Consider the following 16,779-nt stretch of genomic DNA (forward strand, 5'->3'; position numbering starts at 1 on the left):
CGTTGTCGATGCTCACTTCAGCATTAGAGCTGGTGTGCTTCTACGATCGATAGCCCGCATCCCCGCAAATTATAAGTACCTTCCCATAGACATTGGCGAAGGTAAGGGAAGTGAAGGCGTTCGATGCCGGTATGAATGAGGCTTTGCCGATTTCTGTTTGTGCCAATCTGTGAACGGAGTGTATGTGGAGCTATATAAGCCTTCCAAATCCAGCTCTCCAATGCTGCTTCGATCCCGCCATGTCTAGTGAAGCAATTAAATACTGCCTCTCCCCCGGCTAGCGTCAGGTCGTCCACCAACTCTTAGAAGAAAAGCCTACGGTATCCCACAGGACCAACCGTAAGGCAGACGCTGGTCGTGGTGACATAGCTTGATCTGCACTGGCTCATGACTGGGCGAGGTGAGCTAGACACCTGCGACGCGGAGGTAGTATAGGTCCAATACGACGTCTGTGTTTCAGTTTCGTAGAAATTCTGCGAAGACTGTATCAGCAAGTCGTACGCTTCCAGCGGTACCAAGGATTGGACTCACGGAGCTCTGCGCAACCGGTATGCTGGTAGTCTCCACATACGTACTCTCTCTGGTCATATACGTCGGGTACTCGGAGGTGTACGTAGTCTAGACAGTGGTCTGGGATGTCAATGTCACCGGGAGTTTCTTGGTCCACGTGTGGACGCTCTCAGTATAGGACACCGAAGTCTCTTGACTGACGCTGGCCAACGTGATGGAGTCGCAAGTGGTTGTCTCGTACGAGTATGGGCTGGTAACAGTAGTAGTGACCTCGCTCTAGGTAGTCGTGGTCTAGCATACATATTAACCGACGCGACTAACCTTCACAGTAGCACGGGCGTACCGTAGGGTAGGGTCTAGTCCCAGTAATGGTATATTCGCTCGTTGCAATCTGTGGGACGTAGACCGTCGTGACATCATAGGTAGTGTAAACAGTAGCGCCTCTCGTGGAGATGGTCTCAACGGTACCGTAACAGGACCGCATGGTCGGTCCTGCACTGCTGGGAGAGGGCGAGCTCGTAGAGCTCTCGTACCCTGACAGGCTTGGTATGTTGGGAAGAGGAGCTGGTAGGCGACGCCTGCGTAGAGCTAGTAACGGAAGTTATCTCACTTGACGCGGAAGAGGAGGTGCTCCAGGTGGCAACCGTGGTAGAGGAGATGCCCCAGCGACTGTTGATACTCGAGGAGCCACCCCAGCTGTCGCCGGTGGTTGATGAGGAAGACCAGCTGCCGCCTGGGAAAGCCGCGGCGATGCTGGCCAGGTAAAGCATGGCCGGAGCGGCCAAAATGAATGAATGCATGCTTCAGGAACGATCGTGATGAGCTTCCAAGAACGAACGTTTCGAGATGATATGGAAGAGCGTAAATGCTGGTGATTGATGTACTATCACCTTCTTCCACGGTGACTCTACCTTTATACTCAGCAAAGATCATGTTGCGAAGCACTGTACAGTCTTTAGTTGCAGCGTCGTGAACACTGATACAGGCAACGTCATCAACAGAAAGTTTGAAATTCACAGCAGGCTCTACGAGACGCGAATGAGGTGCTGACTCCGGTCGGTCGGTCGCTTTGTATGGCGGCTATCGCATGGCATTGGTGCCGCTGTTGGGTGTCGTAGAGCTTCTGATGCGGTGCTATATTGGCGTAAGTATATTCCGCGCTCTTCTTTGCTGTTCTTTATGCACTTGGGGTTGCTCCTGCATGGCGAACAAGCAGAAGATCTCTACACTGGGTGTTGAACCGGTGTCCTAGTTGGATATATGAAAGGCACCAACTCGAGTCAGGTACGAAGCAGTAGCTGCACACTCGGCGTAAGCTGCAGCTAGAAGATGGTCATATCCCAAGCGAAGAGATGGACGTGCAACGAGGTGGGAAGTGGCCACGCCGGGGCACAGCAACGGTATGCTCGTACGAAAATGCGAGTCAGTGATGGCGGATACGACGATCAGCACGTTCACCTCGAATGATAGTTATGAAGGTAGCTTTTCAGGTGGCTGCACCCCTTCCATTGCTGGGCCAGCCGTGCGTTCTGTATTACTAGCCATGCGTGCACCATACGCACAAGAATGCAGGTGGAACAATGGTACATGAATGCCGATTCTGGTGCCCGGTGGAGCCTATACTGTGATGCAGCAGACCGGTGCTCGTGTTACACAGCAGCAGGCTAGGAACACGTAAGCTTCCCGAGTGTCCAGTCATCTTTTCTTCCAAGGCTTACCAGTAACATGTCCTACATACCAGTAACATGTCCTACATTAGTTTGAGGGACATGATGGCAAAGCCTGCCGGCATCTGCTGAGCGCCCTCAAGGTCGAAGTAGAAACGCCGTCAGCAGTGGGGCAGCAGCGAAGCCCTTGCGTGCAGAGATACCGGGCCCGCAAGGACTCGGAATCAATGGCATGTTGTGATCCAGTGTCGCCGTGGCTCTGGTTGAGGCTCCAGGTAATTAGAAGCTTTCTCGTACTCTTGATCGATCGCGTACAGAAAGTCATGTTGGTGCCATATTGGCGTTACCGTACCCGAGCTGATTCGAATACGACGAGTCAGCGCCTGGCAATGACTGGTTGCCCATTACAAGAGCCGGGTTCAAAAACGTCTCCCATTCGAACGGTAAGTCCAGCGCCCAGTCGAAACTTGGTGCCTCGGTCATGCCGACACTGCTGTTGACCGATGGGTGATCGTCAAGAAGTGGAGCGTCCGGGACAATGCTTAAAGCTGCCAACTCCTTCTCTTTTCGCCCCTTGGACATCTTAACAAGCAGTAATGCCTGATTGTATGCTTCGCGTGTCATGTGAGTATCGTAGGATTGAGCGATTTCGCGTAAGAGAGCCATCGCCTCCTGTATGTTTGCGAGTGCACGCGGCGTGCCTACTGCCAGCAACACGCACAGAAACTGAAAGGGCGCATGCACCACGTTCCACCATGGCGTCTTTGCGACAAGTAGCGCCCTTGGCGCCTCCAGGGCTGCTTTACCAACAGATATGACTGACTCCGCTCGATCCTTAGCGTCTGTGAGCGACATTAACCACAACCGTCTATATATAGCAAATGCAAGATCTGCTTTGAGCAGTCTGATGAAGGCGGACCGAGTCTGTAGGCTTTCAATCGCGGTTAAGGCTCGGCAGAGAGCGCCAGGCGGATCAGGCTCGGAATCTCTGTCAACAACATCGTTTGGTAAGATCTCGGCAAGCTCGACAAAGTGGTGGGCGTTGCTTTTCCCTTCTTCATTTGGCCTCTTCGTCGTAATAACGTCAAACGCGACGCGTGAGCGACCATACTCGAATGAGAGTATGATATTGAGCGCTCGGGCAGTCCAGAAGAGTCTTCGCCGCGTTTTCGCCACTTTGTGATCGCCGCTCGGAGCAGCAGGATAGACGACAGCGATAGTCTGTACTTCCTTATGAAGACCGCTCGCTTCCACTTGGTGCATAGTGGTTGAGGACGATAGCCACGAGCCGTGTGGTCGCGACGTAAGCCTTAAGTAGATTGTTCGCAGAATCCAGCCCGCAACATTGTTCGTGGTAGGATGGTTCACGCTTTTAGCAATTAATATATGGCGAGCCGCTAAAACGCAATCGTTTTCACGCGGATGCGGGCTGGAAGAGAAGAATGAGCCCAGTGCTGCTACGCCATACAAAACCGCGTCAATGTCGTTGGACGATCGACGGTCGCTGAACCTTGCCGCGGCGTCCTGATCGAACTCCGACTCGTCCAGAATGCCAAATTCTGGATTCACAGCACCGAAGAAAGACTTCGACAAGCGCTGCATATCTGGCCAAGTGAGCAGCGTTGTGATGTCAACGCTCTCCTCGGTAAACTCGGGTCGTATTCCAGTATGCCAGGCGAAGGAGTGAAGTCTTGGTATGCTCTCCGATTCCAAGTCCATGCCCAGTATCCGTGGGAAAGCAATGGCAGAATTTGCCCTTACGAAACGAGTTTTGACCGGATCTAGAATGCTACGGTGGTGAAAGCGCGCTCCAGGAGCAGTCAAAGGATGCTGCTGCAGCTGGACAATGCTCGGTGGCGTGGTGTCTTCGACAGGCTGAGGCCGGACTTCTTCCTTCGGGTTGTCGCCATTCGCCATGTACGAGGTTCTCTTCGAACTCGTCGAGTACTCGCATTGGTATTCATACCGTACGCAGGTTCCGCACGGGAACCGGCCATCGCATTTGCGCTGCGAAAGACTCAGCCGGTGACCCGTGTTGCATCGAAAGTCGTTGTGCCGACGTCTATACCTTGCGGTGCCGACATGGTGCGCAAGCAGCACGAGAGCGCTGTCGGCCTTGATGACCCTCTTCAGGATTCGGGCTGAGCGACCGTTTCTGCCCGTCTGCTTCAGACATTGGTATCGATGATCAATGGAAAGGTCGCAGAGCGGGTGTTGCGGCTATACTAGGTTCCAGAGCGTCTGCACGGACAGTACCGTATGCTACTGCCGTTTCATCGTCCATCAGTGCATCGATGTTCAATGTCGAGCACGTACTGAGCTGATGAGACATGCAATCTTGCTTAGTGCTTTATTGCAGCGAACTGTGTCGATCATCAAAGCCCAGCCTTCAGCCACCAAGCCGGTACGGAGTTTGTTGATCTGTCTCATCCGCGCCGAGATCGCCCCACCTGCTAGAGGCAACGAGGAAGTCCACCGCACCGAACAACCATACAGTAGTCAACATCCAAAGGCCGCCCTCATCGCACATGGTATCGTCCGGCCGTCTGTAGTATAATGCGCAGGTTCCAAGCTACCGATATGTAGCGCCCAGATTTGCCTACGTACATAAAGCTAACCCCAGTTGCGCCTCATGTAAGTGAGTCCTTTTATCTTCGTAGCTTTCTTATCTCGCCCGGACGCCATAGGACACTTCTACACCTGCAGAATGGCGCAAGTTTTCCTCATAACGGGCGCCTCGACTGGCTTCGGCGCCCTCGCCGCAAGAGCGCTCGCCAGGAGCGGCCATACCGTCTTTGCCGGGATGTACTCGCATGACGGGAAGACCAAGCAACATGAAGATGCAGCCAGCAGCTTCGCCAAAGAGCATAAAGCCGATCTGCGCACTGTGTCGCTCAACTTGCTGGACGAAGCTTCCGTGGCCTCAGCGGTCAAGCAGATCCATGACCAGACGGGCAAGCTTGACAGCATTGTCCACAACGCGGGCCACATGAACTTCGGTCCGGCTGAGGCCTTCACGCCGGCGCAATACCTGCGCATGTACGATATTAACGTTATAGGCTGTCAGCGCCTAAATCAAGCAGCGCTGCCTGCGATGCGCAAACAGCGCTCCGGCCACCTCATTTGGATCTCTTCGAGCTCCGTATATGGTGCCGAATCACCTATGCTGGGTCCATACTTCGCCGCAAAAGCTGGGATGGACTCCCTCGCGCACACGTACGCGCACGAGCTGAATCCATGGGGCATTGAGACGACTATTGTTATGCCAGGTGAACGCTATAGCCATGCTAAATCAAACCCTCCGAAGCATAGCTGACCGTGTGATCCATGTTAGGTGTCTTCACCGGCACAAATCACTTCCAAGATGCAGCCAAGCCCGGCGTCCCAGAAGTGGCTAAAGAGTACGAAGATGGCCCAACAAAAGGCATGTCCGAGCAAACAATGTCCGGCACAGCCAGCATACCACCGCCTGACGCCCACCCTAGCTTGGTTGCCGATGCTCTTCTTGAGCTGGCAGCCAAGCCACGGGGCCAGAAACCCTTCCGAGTATACGTAGACCCCGGCCAAGATGGGTGTGATCTCGTTGCGCCACTTGTTGATCGGATGGGAAACGACTTCTACCGACGACTCGGTTTGGAGAATGTAACGACAGTGTCGCTTTGACGCAAAGCTTGTTTCTGGCTGAGCTGCTCAACTTGCGGCTATCGCGCTGATTTGCGCTGCATCGGTTTACATTTGCATCTCGTCACGTCATCATAAGCGATTGCTAAATTTACATTGCACGTCCGTCAATGTGCGCCTTCCTGCACCTCCAACTCCTCGCTTAAACATCGAGCCCGTCAACGACGACACCCTTCTTCCAGTCATAGCACATCTTACGGGCAACCTCATCGGCGGCGTCGTCAGACACCAAAGCGCCCACCATATACAATGCGCCGTCCATGCCGGAGGTGACGCCGCTAGTGGTAAGCACACGCAACCCTCCTAAACGCAAATTGGCGCGCTTGAGCACGCTCTCACGACGCATGTTGCTCATCTTGAGGCTCATGCTGCCCTTGCGGGCGGAAGACTGGCGTCTAGCTCCGTTTGCACGCTCCTCGATGGGAGACGGCGGGCCGCCTGCATTCGATTTGCGACGCTTGTGCTCCTTGTACTCCTTCCTCGTCATGACGTACGGGTTGTCATCGTCTTCGCCCAGGTCGAAGCGGAGATTGTTGACCACATAGCGAGCCTCCATGACATCGCAGCGGTCGGCCATGTCGCGCTGGGCGGCGTTGGAGCAGATGATCTCCATCTTGGTGATGAAATCGGGATGGGTGGTAGCAGCGAGTCCACTCAAGACACCAAGCTCGGCGAGGAGGAGTGAGCCGGTGCAGACGGACATGAGAGTACGCTCACGCGAGGGGTTCTTCTTCTGCAGCTCGGTGAAGGCTTTGATGATGGTAAGTGGCTGCATCTTCTCCTTCAAGACCTTCTCATGACCACCACCTGGTACCACGAGGATATCGATCTCAGCAAGGCGCTTCATAGCTTCGTTGAAGTCGAGGTGAGCGCGGAAAGAGGCGCCTTGGGCGGTCACGACATGTTCCTCGGCTGCCGCGAAGATGACACGGAAGGCCTTGGATTCTGCGTTGCACCAGATTCAGTCACGCGTCGCCTGTCATACAGAAAATTGCTTACCGGCATTCTTGGGGTCGTGCTGAGCCCAGCTGAAGACTTCCAGAGGACCAATCACGTCCATAGCGTCCATGCCATCGTGCATGGTAATGAGGACTTTCAAGGCCTCATAGTGGCCGTCCTCTTCAATGATTGCACTCATCTTGCCGACTGACTGTTATGGAACGAGCTTAATGATAGACACCAAGGTCTTGTCACTAAGAGGAGCAGGAAACTGCAAATCATTCAGAGGAGTGGTGTATATTCCATTGTGATCCATCGTCACGCGACAGCTGAGCTCCCGAACTAGAGCTCTCCCCGCCTTCCTACCATCAAGATTTAACTAGTGACTGGGGTACATGAAGGCACGTGAGCAGCTTGTGTGGGGTCTCGGGGCATAGCAGGAGAGTGCGTCCTGAGCCTGCACTCGTCGTTGTAATCAATGAGGCACAAAATAGTCCCAAACACCATTACCTTTTAGCTTGCGTCATTGTCGTCAAAGCCTGCAGCCACCTCAAGACCAGAACCAGCCACCTCAGGACCAGAACCAGCCACCCTTCTCGCTTGACTTCGCCGTCTCAGGCTGGGTGACCAAGTCTTGCGGCCGGGAAGACTCCTGATATGTGTGCACCTTCTCAGAGGTCTCTTCCCGCCCGTCTGCGAAACGTTGCTTCAGCACGACCTTGCTGGTCACAGTGCCATCCGGGTATCGTGTCGTCTGTGTCGTCGTGAGCGAAGACAAGACATCAACCTTCGCTGGAGGCTGCTCGGTTGCAAGACTGCTAGAGGAGGTGTTCTCAACGAAACTAGGCGGCAGAGACGGTTGCGGTGAAAACTTGGGCGCATCTAGCTGCAGCGCCTCGCTTTCCTGCAAGAAACGCTCACTTCGATTTTGCATACGCTCTGTTTCCTGGTAACGACTATACTCATTGTCCAGATCGTCCGGACGGTCCACGGCAGATGGAAACTGTGGCGGCAACTTCACAGCGTCCGATCGTGGCTGCCGGCATCTGTTCGCCTCCGTCGTGCCAAGGGAGTCTAAATGCTCCTGGAAGTCCAGCTCAGTCACAGGTGGAGATGGTTCCACCGGCAGAGACGGCGTCGCGACTTCCTCAAGAAGCCTTTGCATATCCGAGCGGCCCCATAAGTTCGGCTTCATTTCTGACTCCAGATAGTGATCTGTGAGCGCATGATGTATGCCGTTACGACTAAAGCTGTTCCAATAGGATGGTAGCTGCGGCGGCAAGATACCTCTGCATTGTAAACTCAGCATCCAGTCGAGCCCTGGACCGCGTAAGTTAGAAGTGAGGCGTCCATGCGGAGGCCGATACCCAATCCGCTCAAGCCCTTCCAGCGGCTTGTCCAGGGTAGCGAGCAGCAGATCCTCAAAAGCCGCTCGCCATTTCATTGAGGATGTCGATGAAGATTCGTCCGCGTGGCCGATAGAAAGAGGGCACTGCAAGTGGACGGGAGAATATGAGCTCCACTTGAACCAGTCAGTGCTAAGCCACGGATGATCTGGTCGTCCAGCCCTCCAAATCGCCGTGGATGGTGCGTTGTAGCCGCTGTCTGATTGATAGTAGCATGCGCCGCCCGGGGATAGCATCGGGCTGGAATGGTCGAAAAGACTCCCGAAGGCCGTAGTGTCTCGGTACAAGGCAGCAACTTTCTCCTGAGATACGTGCGCATTCTTCCTGCGCGCCTCCTTCAGCAGCATCAGTGTCGCCTCTTTGGCCTCCTGCTGCACACCAGGCGATGCACGATCGCGAAGCATCTGACAATGATCCGGCGACAGATCAAGACCCGTCCACCGCCACCACATTTCCTTCACATCTTGCCTCCTACGCTCACGGTCGGCTTGCATAGCTGCTTTTAACTCGGCCACGTTCGTGGGAAAGCTTCGGAAGCTGTCGGCCAGGCTGCTTGCTGTATTGTCGACAAAGTCTTTGAACGTCACGAAGAAGCTTCGGTTTAGCGCGGATGGTCTGTGATCTTGTTCCTGCGAACGCCTGCCATCTTCCTCAAGCTCACGAAGGAACTTCTTGTGGCCAGCTTCCATTTGACGAAAGACGTCAAGCGGAAAGCCGCAATCAGCCGCATCGATAGGTTGTGGCGACGACACTGTGGGTGAGACAGCACCCCGGTCGCGCCCGCTGCTATCTTCTGCGCGACCCATCGTCACAAATGGATCCTACAATGGTACTCCAATAGGTCAAATTGATGCGGTCGCGTCGTTGCCCTACGCTATGAAGCTCCGTCTCATATGCGGGGAACGTTACGCCGATGATAGGTGGAGGCTGTGGCGGAAGGCCCCGCTGACTCACCCCGTTCACCTTGCATCTCGTGACTGTTCGACTAATGCAGTCCATTCGTTTCAATATTCGAACGGTCTTGCAAAACATCAAGACGTGGTTTGACACGTGCGAGTACTGGGCACTTTTCCATGATCACTATTATCCATGGTGAGCCTGCCGCAGGAGATACCTTGCTTCCTATATCTCAGCCTTACGACTCGTCGAAACGTTATAAGCCGAGTCAGACGGTGCATTGTGAGCATACTGTAGTATAAAGACTCGAATCCTTTCACACCCACTCAATGGGGAGGCGCAAGCCTAATGTACATGCGGGGGAAGTGTTAATCGCCAGCTTGATCAGTCTCGGTGATTGCACAAAGGCTCTTCCTCTCACGATGCTTACGCTTGATACCTCTGGACTGACCATAGCGACTTGCCTTCTGGACCTAGCACTTAACTGCGTACCTACGATGACGCGCTACAATCTGACAACAGCGATGTTACCCAATACCTGGATACGAGCTAACGGAGAAGTTGCTTCAATAGTGTTATGTATGTAAATTGATGCAAGGCTGCCGATAAGCTTCTTACAGTATGGAGCCCGTATTGGTCGCGCGAGAACTTTCCAAGCGTGTCTGGTGACAGGGTGAACGTTGCACATCGATAGCATGAGCGGTTGACACTCGTGTCAGCCCAATAGATCGGCCAAGCATGCCTAGTTCTTGCCGCTTGTCCAAGTTCTTGTATCTCGCAGGATCAGACCGTACTTTCGCGCAGACATGCAAGCATGCGGAGCAGAGCACGCGGCTCGGCCGAAGCTCCACTCAAAAGGCGAATACGGTTACAGTCAAGCACCAAGTGGAGACTGAAGTTTGTGGCCGATCTACCGGTCGCTGACGCAGGGCTGCGTCGAATTTCCTATTCGAGCCATGATCGCAATCACAGTATTATGGACCGACGAGGATGTCGGCAGTTGGTAGGCCGATAATAGTCATCCTACCTTGCAGAAGCAATGAGGAGCCGTACCGGCGTATACACTATTTGTGCAAGAGGATGAGAATGTGCAGCTGCTGTAGCTTTGCGTGAGGCATAAGCGCGGAAAGGTTGCTACAGCTCTCTCCCATGAGCTACATGTTTGGGGGCGGAGAGCTCCTTTCACAGTTTGGCCCTGCAGCTCTGCAGCTCCAAGTTTGGTGCTACTGCAGCAGCAAGCAAGAAATATCCCGGGCATGCCGCTTGCAGATCGCGACGTAGCGCGGCTCGTTTAGCAGGTACGTACTATTCGACTACAACAATAACAACAATATTAGGCGGGGCGAAACAAGACGTTGTTTGTCGCGTGGTGACGAAGAGGGAGGGCACTGACGGCGGAAAAACGTGGCCGAGCAAGGTCCAGCATCGGAGTCGTAGGGGTAGCCTCCGTCTTAACCACGGAACGACTTACTCTGCGAAAACCCGAGTCACCGTTGGACAACGGCTCGTCATGTGCCGGTGTTGCGATAGGGTTGACAGCCTGCAGCTTTCGGTTGCAGCACTCGGAGTGGCAGGGCTTCCCTATTGAGTTCGCACACCGATTCCTTGCCAGGCGGTGTCCCAGCCAGCCTTGCTGCTGGTCGAGACACAGAACGTCACTGGATCTTCGCTCCTGTCTGTTCGTCTCATTAAACATCAGGCTCGTCTCGACAGCCGCTTTTCCGCGCTCAACATCTAGGGGCAGTCTCGACCATGGATGGAGGTTTCACGTGGTCGGCGTCCCTTCTCCGTCTTTCCAGCGACCCAACGAGCGCTGGTCGAAAGGGGCATAGGACCTTGACTCAGCCTGGTGATCTCGCCGTCCTAGCCACCCAAAACGACCCAAGCGGTCAAAGGAGCTCGCTTACGCGGCGAATCAAGCTTAGGTCTGCTAATTGCCTGCAAGGATTGCGCGCTAATCCCCGTGCGAAAGCCCGTTTTGGCCGGAAAACGGTTCAGGCCGTGGCTTTAATTTTAGAAGCCTAGCATGGTGGCTGACTCTCTCATTCGCCAAGCGTCGCGCCAGTGCTCAGCTTCGACCTCTCTTCAAGGCGTCCTGCTGAGCCTTGTTGTGGACTGTGCACATTGCCCCCACAGATCGATCATTCTCCTTCTCCTGGCCAAGATTTATTATACCCTCGTTTCCGCCGCCGTTTAGACAACTCATTCATACACTCGTTCATCCGACATACAGGCCAACAGCAACAATGGCATCGATCGCTGTCTCATCCGAGCAGATGCTCTACCAATCCGACAACTCTTCCGCATTCTCTGATCCGATGGCCCCTGTGCCTGCGGGCTTCACTCTCTACCAGCCTCGCATTCTGATCGGCTTTTTTTTGGTTCTTCTCTTCGTCTTGGCTCGTATCTTCACCGCTGGCAAGCAAAAGCTCCCGGCTGGCGTCAAGGCTCTCCCACGACTACCAGGTGTGTAGCTATCGAGCCATCGTTCGTCTCGACGCCACTAACAGCCATCGTAGGTCTTCCATATGCTGGTCGTTTCTGGGATGTTCCTGGACCTGGTATCGATGCCGCATGGCACTTCGGTGCTCTCCACAAGAAGATGGGCCCGATCTACGAGTGGAAGGTATGTTGTCAATCAACACTGATTAACTCACATCGATTCTGATCGATCCAACCAGGTTATGGGTGTCACCCACATTTGGATTGAGACCGACAAGATCGCACGCGACCTTTTCATTTCCCGTCAACGCAACTACTGCGATCGCAACGAGCTCCCTGCCGCCATCGGTGTCCGTGAGGGTTCCGAAATTCTGCCGCTCATGGGTTACGGTGAGCAATGGCGCCGCTACAAGAACTTCATGCACCTCATCATGAGACACGCCAACCCGCAAGCTTTCTACGGCTGGCCTGCGATCGAGAACAAGAAGACCATCCGCCGCATCCTAGAGAACCCAGACGCCTGGTCCGAGCATCTTCTTGTTCATTGCGCACGCACCATCGCTTCCATTGCCTGGGGCGACCCACAACATGGCAGCAAGCTCCTTACCATCATTCCCATCATCCTCAAGAACGTGTCTCCCGCCGGCCCGCTCATCAACAAGCTTACCTTCCTCTCTAACCTGCCGGAGTCTATCTCGCCATGGAAGAAGGAGGAGGCAGCCCGCAAGGCCGAGATGACCGATGCTTTCATGGAGCCGCTTCAGGACGCGAAGAACAGGTCGGTTCAAGGTACGCTCGCCGACAGCTGGAGCAAGCTTTGGCTCGAGAAGGAGAAGGGCACCGAGCATCTTGACTTCTACGAGGCTGCTCACGCCATTGGCTCCAGCTCTTTCGTCGCCATTGCTACCGTTGGTGGCCCGCTCCACGCTTTCTTCCTCGCTATGTGCCACTACCCGTCCTGGCAATACAAGGTCCAGGAAGAAATCGACCGTGTCTGCGGCGACCGCCTGCCTGAGGTTGGCGATTTCCCGCAGCTTCCTGTACTTCGGGCAACCGCGAAAGAGGTTCTCCGATGGAGACAAGCAACTCCCCTCGGTGTGCCGCACGTTGCCATGGAGGATGACGTCTACGAGGGCTACCTCATTCCCAAGGGTGCCATCTGCCACGCCAACCACTAGTAAGTTCTTCAACCCTCAAGTAATTTGCACCCCTTACTAACGCTTTTTGCAGCCTCATCAGCCGTGAGCCCAGCCTTTACCCACGAGGTGACGAGTTCGTCCCTGACCGATGGCTCGACCCATCCTGGCCTACCTACAAGGAGCCGCTTAGCGAGTTCCCTAACTTCCGCGGTGACACTGGCTTCGGCTACGGCAACCGTGGCTGCCCTGGAGTCGACCTCACCTTCACCGAGCTTGTCACTCTGATCGGCTCTCTCTTGTGGGCATTCGAGATCAAGCGTCCAGAAGGCCGTGACGGCCGCAACGCGCCGATCCCGTGGTACGAGACCGCACCGTGGGTCATCACCATGACGAAGCCGTTCAAGTGCGACATCAAGGTCCGCAGCGAGGAGAAACGCCGCCAGATCCTTACAGAGTTCCCAGCAGGCGACAACCTCGTCGTTGACAATGAGAAGCAGAAGAAGGATCGGTGGACGGTCGTCCGCCCGCAAGACAAACTCTTCAACTGGGACGGTCTGACCGACCAGGCGACAGACTTCAACAGGGTCTACCCTGAAGGTGCATAAATGACGATTTACATGTTTGCTTGCATGCAGCGATACGCAGGGCGTTGGCGGATTCTAGGGTTGAAGCACTTGAGAACACTACAGGCATCGCAGGGCGTTATGGTCCGCTCTGGCGATTGGAAAGTCTGGAATTGATTGGAGTCATGATGTGGATGGCTGACTTCTTCCGACTTCGAACCTGTCTCTCACTCTTGTAATTTAGCGATTACATCGCATGTTCCGATTAGATGATATACTATCGATCATTGTCTCAACACGGTGCTTCTTTGCAGCTTCTTCACATATGTCATTCACTTGCTCGTGCCTTGCACGATGAGAAAACACAGAACATGTAGTGGAAGCCAGGCCTGACCCGCCCGCTTCCATCGCTGTGCCGTCTATGTCAGTGTTACAGGGATCGTGCAGGTGCATGCAAACCTCGCCTTCTCTATACTGCACAGTCAATTCTTTGGACGCTGGATCTGTCTCTCAAGACGGCGTGTAATCATTAGTCGGTAGATATTGGTCTGGAGGCGTTTAGATCGCGTTTGGCATCGCGCTCTGTTTGCTCAATGACGTAGATCTCGCGAAGTTCTTGCCTCCTTCACCAACGCTGCGCCAGAGTTATAACCCTACCCGCCGTCAGGCGTGATAATGCAAACTGTGTCGAGAGCGTGTGACTTGCTTTGATACGCCAATGGACAGCCATGACCACTACAGGTCCGATGCGGATGACAGAGTCAAAGCCAGACGCAACACTCCAACCCCATTCAGACCGGCGTTGGCGATACTCGGCGCGCTCGTACTGGTGTTGAACCTGAAGTGGGCGTTCCGATGGCTGTTGTCGGGTTGCGCCACGGAGACGATTCTGTTGTTGTTTGGAGACCATTACGGCACAAGGCCTTTCTCCTTCATTCCGCTTTGGACGTTCCTTGCGACATTTAACCTCCTGTATGCCATATCCGCAACTTCATGGCTACTCTACTGGTGGTTCACAGCGTTATGCTATCCCACAATTGCCCTTACCTGCCTGCTCCAGTTCGACTTCACCGCAAACTTTGTACGGAAAAGTCTCAGAAAGGCGTTAAGGGAGTTGCACTTCACGAAAGACAGAATAGCGCTGTTCAATCTGCCTGCCTTGGAAATCGACCAAGACGTGGACGGCTTGATGGTCGTAAGAGGAATTACAATTAGCCTGTCCTCTCTAACGATCGTGGCGCATGGCGTCGAACTAGGTAAATACCACTTTTCTGGCCTTGCCGATGCGGCTGCTGAACGATATGCTAGGTCTCAAGCTTGCCGATGATATCGAGCTGGCGATGCATGTTGACGAACTGACGATCTCCCTGTTCCGACGCATCAACGTTGGTGACGTGTATTGTGTTGTCAAAGGCGGAAAGCCTGAAATGATGTTCGCAGATCTTGGTGACTCTGAGGGTTCAGAAGCAGCAGACGACGACAGCATCTTCGAAGTAGACACGGCATTGCTCAGGGCGGCGACCGCTGGCTCAGAAGGATTCAAGGATCGACCGAGGCTTCGTCAGTCTTTGACTGGAGTCAGCTGGATGAAGGACTCGACTGCAAGGGAAGGTCTAGACTTCGTCCGTACACTCTCGCCGGATGACCAACAGGCCGAGAGACAGTACCTCACGACGCTGAAGGAGATCCAGAGAGGTAGCGCCATCTATCAGAGTCGAGAGCAGGTCATACACGGTGGGAAGAAGTATGAGGACCTCAAGTTCGACAACGACAAAGACATGCGAGCAGCAATCTGTGCAGAGTTACACTCTTTCCCGCCTATTGTGCACCCACCGCAACGCTCTATTCGGGTCTCTACGCTGCAGCATCTTTCGCCGCCATCGGTTCGACGCTTCTTGCACCGTCTCCCATTCCTTCTGCGGCTCCTACTTGCAACACTTAGCTACTTCCATCCCATCATATTTCAGTCCGTGAACGCGACTGGATCAGGGAAGTGGCTTACGGCGTTGTTGCAGCAGCATGTGTTCAAGCACTACGTATCCACAAACGGAGACCTCCGGCGGCTTGCAAAGCGTGTCTCTGCGTGGTTAGCCGACGCGCACTTCTGTCTTGAACTCAATGAGATCGAGAGCGTCGGTCGAGTACCCGTCAACACCGCTTACGATATTGTGGCGAACCTCAAGTTTTCGGACATCGTGGCGTACCGTACCGCACTGCAGCAACAACTAGATGGCAAGGTCACGGAGGTTGTGAGGCTAGGTGGTGCCGATGCATCCGTCGTTGTCCCGTGCTTTCTGATCCCACATCACGAGCACCTCCTCCCGCCGAAGCCTGCGGAGACAGACGAGCTGGACCTGCAAAGAGAGGAAGTGGAGAAAGCCGACGGAGTACCGAAGACCATCCAAGCACAGCAGAAGTTGAAAAAGCTGGAGAAGGATGAGACGAGTATGAAGTTGAGCGTGCATGCCAGCTTACCCGCAACGTTCTCCCCAGAGCTGCTACAATTCATTGCGGCATTGGTAAAGGCGACGAAGATAGTCGAGGTAGAGAAGCAGATGGACGAAGGCGTCATTGATGACGGCCCTGCCTCTCCGGCTTCTCCAGCCGTCACTGACGATGAGTCGATCAAGCCGGTCTCTAGAACGGACAGCGGGCTCAGAACTAACTTCAAAAGTCTAGCGAAGAACCTGCAGCAAGGCCTGCGCGACGGTGGGACTGGTCAAGCTTTCCGGGAGTTCGCGAGCGACATCAAAAGAACCACAACTGGCGGCATGAAGAAGGCGGTATGCGTTAGACAACTCTGAATCATCGGAGCCAATGCTGACTCTCGTGCCCATCGTGTTAGGTAATCGGCGGCATTGTGAACGATCGATGGATTGCGAAGATGGTCGGCAAAGTGGCTGCAAGACTCGAGCGTGCACAAGGAGATCTAGGCTATTCGGGCGAAGTGCCTATTGCGTTAGAGCCGTACCGCGAAAGAGCGGAAACGGCAACGAAGTTGCTGCCGTAATGGTTTAATGCTGCATTGTTGATGCGAAGCTCGACACGTATAGCGGAATTATACCAGCGTGCTGTCTGTCTATACTCCTAATAATCGTATAAATTATTGTTAGCACCACGCGTTTTTCCCGTGCAGGACGATTCGACTTCGTGAGACTCGGAGCGTATAAGTCGAAACTCTCATACTGGCAGCGTAATATTTTGAGAACAAATTGGCATCAAGGTCTCACACGAAGGAATACGGTGATGCAATCTTATTCCAAGTGGCTTGAAGCACATAAGTCGCGGCGCTTGGCTCGGCTGCGGCGCTTTCAACAACTTATATAATCGCGTTATTACGGCGATTGTGATGGCGTAGACGTTCCCATGTGCAGGCTGTGGACGATGCTTCCTACGCCGGAGGCTGACTTTGTCCCAAGCCTCCTCTGCAGAGCGTCGCGGCGTGCAAATCAGAAGGAGAAGAGCAGTATGGATCAATAGGCATAGGAGTGTGAAGCCATAGATGGCGCGAGAGTCATCAACGCATAAGTCACCG

General features: G+C 54.1%; 9 protein-coding genes across 9 annotated transcripts; 4 read left to right on the forward strand and 5 right to left on the reverse strand.

The window, feature by feature from the left end:
• Positions 1-618: 618 nt before the first annotated feature.
• Positions 619-1,310, reverse strand: BAUCODRAFT_26296 (uncharacterized protein; the record flags this gene model as incomplete). The annotated part of the gene is made up of 3 exons (XM_007680368.1): positions 619-786; positions 832-901; positions 979-1,310. The coding sequence occupies 3 exons, from the start codon at positions 1,308-1,310 to the stop codon at positions 619-621; spliced, it is 570 nt and encodes a 189-aa protein (XP_007678558.1).
• A 539-nt stretch (positions 1,311-1,849) lies between these two features.
• On the forward strand, positions 1,850-2,324 carry BAUCODRAFT_36564 (uncharacterized protein). Its single transcript, XM_007680467.1, has 2 exons — positions 1,850-2,174; positions 2,229-2,324. The coding sequence occupies exon 1, from the start codon at positions 1,940-1,942 to the stop codon at positions 2,099-2,101; it is 162 nt and encodes a 53-aa protein (XP_007678657.1). The 5' UTR covers positions 1,850-1,939; the 3' UTR covers positions 2,102-2,174; positions 2,229-2,324.
• Positions 2,325-2,720: 396 nt separating this feature from the next.
• BAUCODRAFT_42013 (uncharacterized protein) lies at positions 2,721-4,296 on the reverse strand (the record flags this gene model as incomplete). Its single annotated transcript, XM_007680522.1, has 2 exons — positions 2,721-4,184; positions 4,246-4,296. Coding segments are annotated over 2 exons (1,515 nt in total), but the record flags the coding sequence as incomplete, so codon positions are not given.
• A 312-nt stretch (positions 4,297-4,608) lies between these two features.
• Positions 4,609-5,920, forward strand: BAUCODRAFT_220827 (uncharacterized protein). Its single transcript, XM_007680839.1, has 2 exons — positions 4,609-5,446; positions 5,512-5,920. Exons 1-2 carry the CDS (start codon positions 4,885-4,887, stop codon positions 5,838-5,840), a joined length of 891 nt encoding a protein of 296 aa, XP_007679029.1. The 5' UTR covers positions 4,609-4,884; the 3' UTR covers positions 5,841-5,920.
• Positions 5,921-6,000: 80 nt separating this feature from the next.
• Positions 6,001-6,996, reverse strand: BAUCODRAFT_74723 (uncharacterized protein; the record flags this gene model as incomplete). Its single annotated transcript, XM_007680589.1, has 2 exons — positions 6,001-6,803; positions 6,858-6,996. 2 exons carry the CDS (start codon positions 6,994-6,996, stop codon positions 6,001-6,003), a joined length of 942 nt encoding a protein of 313 aa, XP_007678779.1.
• Positions 6,997-7,037: 41 nt separating this feature from the next.
• Positions 7,038-9,219, reverse strand: BAUCODRAFT_220540 (uncharacterized protein). The gene has a single exon (XM_007680840.1). It carries the CDS (start codon positions 9,007-9,009, stop codon positions 7,369-7,371), a length of 1,641 nt encoding a protein of 546 aa, XP_007679030.1. The 5' UTR covers positions 9,010-9,219; the 3' UTR covers positions 7,038-7,368.
• Positions 9,220-10,274: 1,055 nt separating this feature from the next.
• Positions 10,275-11,245, reverse strand: BAUCODRAFT_220757 (uncharacterized protein). Its single transcript, XM_007680841.1, has one exon. The coding sequence runs from the start codon at positions 10,794-10,796 to the stop codon at positions 10,434-10,436; it is 363 nt and encodes a 120-aa protein (XP_007679031.1). The 5' UTR covers positions 10,797-11,245; the 3' UTR covers positions 10,275-10,433.
• Positions 11,246-11,477: 232 nt separating this feature from the next.
• Positions 11,478-13,545, forward strand: BAUCODRAFT_112836 (uncharacterized protein). The gene is made up of 2 exons (XM_007680842.1): positions 11,478-12,719; positions 12,773-13,545. Exons 1-2 carry the CDS (start codon positions 11,785-11,787, stop codon positions 13,284-13,286), a joined length of 1,449 nt encoding a protein of 482 aa, XP_007679032.1. The 5' UTR covers positions 11,478-11,784; the 3' UTR covers positions 13,287-13,545.
• Positions 13,546-13,711: 166 nt separating this feature from the next.
• BAUCODRAFT_36569 (uncharacterized protein) lies at positions 13,712-16,368 on the forward strand. Its single transcript, XM_007680468.1, has 3 exons — positions 13,712-14,500; positions 14,553-16,027; positions 16,090-16,368. Exons 1-3 carry the CDS (start codon positions 13,963-13,965, stop codon positions 16,252-16,254), a joined length of 2,178 nt encoding a protein of 725 aa, XP_007678658.1. The 5' UTR covers positions 13,712-13,962; the 3' UTR covers positions 16,255-16,368.
• Positions 16,369-16,779: the final 411 nt, after the last annotated feature.

Source organism: Baudoinia panamericana (assembly GCF_000338955.1).
Source record: "Baudoinia panamericana UAMH 10762 unplaced genomic scaffold BAUCOscaffold_10, whole genome shotgun sequence".
In the NCBI taxonomy this organism is placed as follows: domain Eukaryota; kingdom Fungi; phylum Ascomycota; class Dothideomycetes; order Mycosphaerellales; family Teratosphaeriaceae; genus Baudoinia; species Baudoinia panamericana.